The sequence below is a fragment of the Dromiciops gliroides genome, chromosome 1 (genome assembly GCF_019393635.1).
Source record: "Dromiciops gliroides isolate mDroGli1 chromosome 1, mDroGli1.pri, whole genome shotgun sequence".
Lineage (NCBI taxonomy): Eukaryota > Metazoa > Chordata > Mammalia > Microbiotheria > Microbiotheriidae > Dromiciops > Dromiciops gliroides.
In genome coordinates, this window is record NC_057861.1 from 55,808,912 (window position 1) to 55,814,911 (window position 6,000).

The 6,000-nt window shown below is 45.9% G+C and overlaps 1 protein-coding gene across 5 annotated transcripts in view; it reads right to left on the reverse strand.

Moving 5' to 3' along the window:
- PWWP3A (PWWP domain containing 3A, DNA repair factor) overlaps positions 1 to 2,581 on the reverse strand; it is a 33,272-nt gene extending 30,691 nt beyond the window's left edge. Inside the window, exons 1-4 of one of the 5 annotated variants that reach the window (XM_043977941.1) lie at positions 2,056 to 2,125; positions 1,418 to 1,478; positions 903 to 1,015; positions 364 to 455 (exon numbers count right to left, since the gene is read on the reverse strand). In XM_043977941.1, coding sequence (XP_043833876.1) covers positions 364 to 455; positions 903 to 959 — 149 coding nt within the window. In that variant the 5' untranslated portion in view covers positions 960 to 1,015; positions 1,418 to 1,478; positions 2,056 to 2,125. Of the gene's footprint in view, positions 1 to 363; positions 456 to 902; positions 1,016 to 1,417; positions 1,479 to 2,055; positions 2,176 to 2,409; positions 2,525 to 2,559 lie in introns of those variants that run through there. The other 4 variants (XM_043977943.1, XM_043977942.1, XM_043977940.1 and 1 more) reach the window with 4 other exon arrangements.
- Positions 2,582 to 6,000: the final 3,419 nt, after the last annotated feature.

A 6,000-nucleotide genomic window follows, 5' to 3' on the forward strand; every position in this document is an offset into this window, starting at 1 on the left:
TTAAAGCTACCCTGTAAGCTAAAATTTCTTATTAACATGAAATTGCAAGTTTCTCATTTTGGAACAGATTCAAACTTTTCAAAGGATTAGACAAACAAAACAGATTTGCAAAAATAAACGTAACTTCTTTCAAAACTGACAAGAGGCCATCTATCTTAGGCAAGCTTTATCTATGGGTAATTTTTATTTGATTTCTCCAGCGCTGTTCCACTGGATAACTCAAAGGGCCTTCTGTACAGAACACACCTATTTTCTCTAGTGATTCTTAGCAAAAGGAAAATGAGGTTCTTTTGGTTTGGTTTTTTTTTTGCATATAAGATTTTAAACAAAAGCCACATTTGTAGAAAAGAAGCAATACTTAACTTTTCATCTAGACTCAGTATTTCAACATCTAAAAAGGCCGCTTTCCTTTTCCGAATACATTGTCGTCTAGAGATTCCAGTTTGGGGCAAAACCTAAGTTAGAAAAAAAGGCAACTGTCATCAGTCTGTTTCTGAGAACATAAAAAGTTCCCCAAAACAGAGATCATGGTAAGGTCACACGAAACAAAAAAACACAGCAAGAAGGAAAAAAATAATCTATCCGCCTGCCCCTGAGATACTGTTTAAGGCTATTTCCTCATGAATTATAACCTCAATTCACTAAGCCTTCACACAGCTGTCTCAGTTCACTTAAAAATGTATGCAAAATTCACGATTTTGGAACCGTGCCCTGAAGCTGTTTGGGACAAGTTTAACGATCTGAACTTTATGCCAATGTTTTCATGGAGGCAAACTGTACAGCTCAATCATTTTGCTAAACTGAATTGTAAGCACCCTTTTTAACTCCTGATGGAGACATTAAGTGTCACCAAAAAGTCATCTTTAATTCTGGAAATTATGAAAACAGTAAGAGCTTGTCACCTTTGCTGGCCATAAACGCTCTTTCCATCTGCAGAGGACATACTGAGTATCCATCATGATGAAAATGCATGTGGGAAGTAGGGTTGAACTACTTCAAGGTCTGAGGATGCAACCTGCAACAAAAGTGACAGAAGAGCAGTAAAGTCTTTTTGCCACAGTTTTAATGATGACACGCTGGCCAAGGGCAAAGGTTAGTTCAATTGGATAAGTCAAATTCCTAGATAATTATACAGAGATACTCAAAACAAAAGCTAAGACTAGAAAAGCAAACTAGCTTTTGATACCTAGATAGGTTTTGTCTTCTTTAAAAAAAAAAGTGATTATCTGGCTTCTGGGGGGGAAAAAGCACGCGTGCACGCGAACACACACACACACACACACACACTGCACAGTTTGAGGGCCAGCAATGCAAAACCACCCAATAAATCCACGAAGGTTTTAGTCTTCCATGATTTGGGGCTAACGTGTTAACAAACAGCAAATAAAAATAAGGCACACGTTAACTGAGATCTCACCAAGACTTTCACAACGGCAGTTTGTTCATTGTCTCAACATAAAATCCTGGCTCTGGTTAGTCTGGAAATGAAATGACCCTTTTTGTTTTTTAAAAAAAAAGGGGGTGGTGGTGGTGGTGTGTGTGTGTGTGTATGTGTAAGGTAGGAAAGAACACTTATTTACAGTTTCCAGCTCAAAGGTCTGAGGAGAGGAATGTTTAGGCCAAGCTGCTTTTCGGGTGCATGAACGAATTTAGGTATTCCCACCGTCCCACCCCCCACCCCTCCACCTCCTACAACAAGAACTTTTAATCAGTTATTCCTAACCCCAACCTCCGTACCCCGGGAAGAGGGGGCCTCCCACTTGAACAATTTCTCTGGCTTCCTTCAACTAGTTAACACAAAGCAGCCTCGAGTCATTCCCCCCTCTCTGGGCCTGTTTTCTCGTCTGCAAAATGAGGGGGCCGGATCCGTTGGGATGTTCCCGCCGACATACCACCACCACCCCCTCCCCCGCTCCCGCCTGGGCCTCAGTTTCCCCATTTGTAGGAAGAAGTTACACGAGATGCCCAGAGGGGAAGGAAGGGGCCGCCCTCGGCCTCTCCTTCAGCCCAGAGCGGGGGACCACGTAGGCCAGCCTGACTCCTCGAGCCTCTTACCGCGGTGGGCTCCCCGGCACCGGGCTGAGGGGCCAGGCCGAGCCGCAACCAGGGCTTCCTCCACTCCCCGGGCCTCCCACAAACGCGGGGGACCCCAGGGCGCATGTGCGCGGGAAGGCGCAGGGGCGGGGCCCGGCGAGGAGCTAGGCCTGGAAGGGGCAGGGCCAGAGAGGGGCGAGGCCAGGGGAGAGGCGGGGCTGCGAAAGAGCGAAGCTCGCGGTCACGCTCCCCCCCACTCCCCTCCCCCCAATCGCCCGCAAACTCAGGTCTATCCCCGTCCCCTTCCCCCCCTACCCCCCCGACCCTGTCACTACCCAGACAACTGTAGGGGGGAAAGAGTCGCCCTCTCCTTACGGGAGTGTCACAGACGGTGCTGGGGGTTAGGGAAGTCACCGAGGTTCTCAATGAGACGCCATAACACCCGCCCCACCCCCAACCTGAGAGAGGTTGAGGGTCCCGGGAATCTGCGCGCCCCCGCTCACCCGGGCACGCGTACGCGCTCACCCGCCGTTTGTGCCACTTGCAAGCGGCGGCGGGGTCGAACTGCCCCCTCCCGCCCGCCCCGCCCTCTAGGTTTCCCGCCAGCCTCGAAGTGGAGCTGGAGGCAGCCACCACCCTTCCCCCACCCCTCGTTTCCCTCCTCCCTCCTTTTGCCTCACAGTCTGTCTTTCCCTTTCTTATTCTTTCGCCTCTTTACCCCCTCCCTTTACTGTTCTCTTCTCTCTCCCTCTCTATTCTTTCTCACCTCTTCTTACCTGCTCCTCCTCCTCCTCCTCCCCTCCTCTTCCCAACCTCCCCTCTTTCCTTCCTGCCTCCCCTCTCCCCCTTCACCCTCCTTTTCTTTCTCCTTTCCTCACCTTTGCCCTTCCTTCCCTCGCTCCCCCATTCCCTCCTCTTCCCTAAACTCCCCTTCTTCACTTAGGGAGGATGGGGCGGGGAACCTGGGTTACGGGACCTCACCCCTTCTCCTTCCTGGCAACTAGGGGGGAGGGGAAGCTCTCGATCAACTCTGTTCTCCTGCTTCGTTTTGCGGAGCCCCTCTTTTCACCTCCCTCCCCCTTTCCTCCCTCTCTCTGTCTCTGTCTCTGTATCTCCCCTTTCTCTGTTAGTAAATGTTATGAACCGCAGCTAGTTGACCAGCTTGGCCTCCTTTTCTCCTATATCCCTAGAGCCCCCGTCCTCCTGAAGGATACAGCAAGTCCCCAGGCCCTTTTGCAACTTGAATTCTTTGCTAGATTTATAAGAAATATTTATCACCTCAATCTCAGCCAGTTCAGACCTTTCAAGAAGTCCTTAGCCTACATGGCCCCCTCCCCCCTCCCCTCTAGCTAGGTAGTCCAGGGAAGAGGTATTGGGATTTGGGACCACTCAAGGCTATCTTTGGAATTTAAAAGTAATCTTGTTGCCGTGAAAAAAAGAATCATTGTCAATAACAAAAGCCCAGCAGCTATTTTATAATGACTTTACTCATCCCCCTCCCCTGAAAGATCATCATAGAATTTAGAGCTAGAAGGGACTTTTTAAAAGCCTTCATTTTACAGATGGGAAACTGATGGTCAGAAAGATGGAGGAACACAGCCAATCATTGTCAGAATTGGGATTCAAGACAAAGTCCCCCCACCCTAAATCCAGAGCTCCTTCCAATTATAACTGCAAAAATGCGATCAAAGATCTTCACATTCAAATCTGAAGCAGTTAATGTGGAACCTGAACTTGAGCTTTTGAGAAGGGAAGTCAAAATGGTAACAGCCAAGTTTAGAATCCTGCTATTCTGACTTGCCCGTCCAAATTATTTAACCTCAGGCACCTCAATTTCCTCATCGATGAATGAGGGAGTTAAATTAGATGGCTCGTAAGATGCCTTCTGCTTTAAAATCCTATGATCATAGGCTGCTGTGTCCAAGACTCACTTTGCTAATTCAGCTACTCTCAGCTCCTGCTGAATGCACAATTCACTAGAGGCGAGAGAACTAGGCTGGGAAACAAGAGACCTCCATTCCTCTGTTCTGACCCAAGATCACACAGTAAGTAGAGTGTGAATTTGAACCCAGGACTTTTGATTCCAAGCTCTTTCCACTATTCACAGATGATTGTTGCAGCTAGATTAACATTCAGTAGCAGCCTTGAAGCTTTAGCAAGATGCAGTTTGGAGATGGTACCCTAGAATCCAATCTTCTTACTATGTTCTGTATAGCGTCCACTATGCTCTGCCCTCTGTCAGGCCTCAAATGAAGTATTTTGTTCCGTTCTGGGTACCACAGTTTAAAAAAGGACAAATAAGACAATTCTGTATATGAAAAAAAAAGGACAAATAAGACAATTCTGTATATGAGAAAAAACAAGATAAGGTGGAGAGTGTCCAGAGGGATGAGAAAGACCCGGAAAGATGTGGGGAAAGGCCTTGACTTCTTATCTTATGAGGATTTGTTTAAAGAACTGGGGACGTTTAGCACCCAGAAGAGAAGACTTGGTATCTGTCTTTAAGCATTTGAAAGGCTGTCTTGTGGAGAAGGGATTAGGTTTGTTCAATTTGGCCCTAGAGGTCAGAATCAAGAGGAATCTGTGAAAGCAGTGAAGAGGTCAATTTAGGCTTGAGATCAGGAAAAAACTCTCTACCACTTGGAGAATAGGCCGCCTCCTGAGGTGATGGCTTCTCCCTCCTTGGAGGTCTGCAAACAGAGGACGGATGGCTGACCACTCGTCGGGTATGTTAACAGCGGGGATTCCTTCGATGAATAGCTTGAACTGTATAGTTGCTGAGGACCCTTTCAACTCTCAAATTCTATAATTCTGTTTTAGAGATGAGGAAACTCAGGCCCAGAAAGGGGAAAGGTCTTGCCCACTATTCAACCCCTTTCCGGTTTTCTGGAATGGGGTGTCATCGCTGGGGGCTATTTTCGACATTCTCTTATGCCTAATTCTCATTTTTCCCTGCACCCTGATAGTTGAGTTATCACCTTTTCCCTTGCTTTCGAATTTTGTCTGGTGAACGTAGATGCTAAAACCACCAGGCAGGGTTGTATCTTAATTTTACATTTGTACAACACCTAGTACATTACTGGCTGTCTGAACCTGTTAAATCAGTTGGTTAGAACATGTTGCTAACAAGGCCAAGGTGAGGTCAAGGTTTCAGGTTGCATCCTCTTGTGGCCTAATTAGGGACTCCAGTGCAATGAAATACTGGTCCAGGTTCCATTTGGAGAATATTTTGATGTTCCAATTTCAATCATTTTGGAAGATACAGTTTCAGTGCGCAGTTCTTCATCTAACAGTATCTTTAAGCACCTTTTGCAAAACAAAACAAGCCTTCAGTTTGGCTCATGGTGCAGCAAAGTAAAATAAAAGGAAGGGGATAAAAATAAATAATGTAGGAAACCCTTTCTATTTCCGACTTCATTTTCAGACATTCTTCTGCTCACTTCACTAACACTCTCCTCCCCCCATCTCCCTCGGTCACTTACTTTTCTACATGCCTAGAACAAGATACATCTTTGTTCCTTTTCTAAGCTCATCATGTCGTACCATCTACAGATGGCACCTTGACATACATAGAGCAATTCCTAAGTGGAATGGATAGAAAGGAACAAAAAACTTTTGTTGTACATGCCCTCATTTCAGCCTCAATGATAGTTAATTATCTAAGTTCCTTTTTACTACCACCTATAGTTCTCTTTCATTAACAATATTTTAGGCATGAGGGAGTCACTTACTAATTTGACTTTGAGTCTTTTTCTCTAAAGAGGTACCAGGTAGCAGAAACTTCAAAGACAGAGGGAGTGTTTTTGAAAATACATGTTCTGTTGTGTCACTAGATTTTTGGAGAAACAGAAATGAATTATAGTGTCAAGTCTGAGTAATTTTAATTACAGCAGAATGAGGGTTTTAGGCTTTTTTGTTTCAGCGTGTTTTTAGAGGGCTTGACATTACTGCAGATGGTGATGGGTA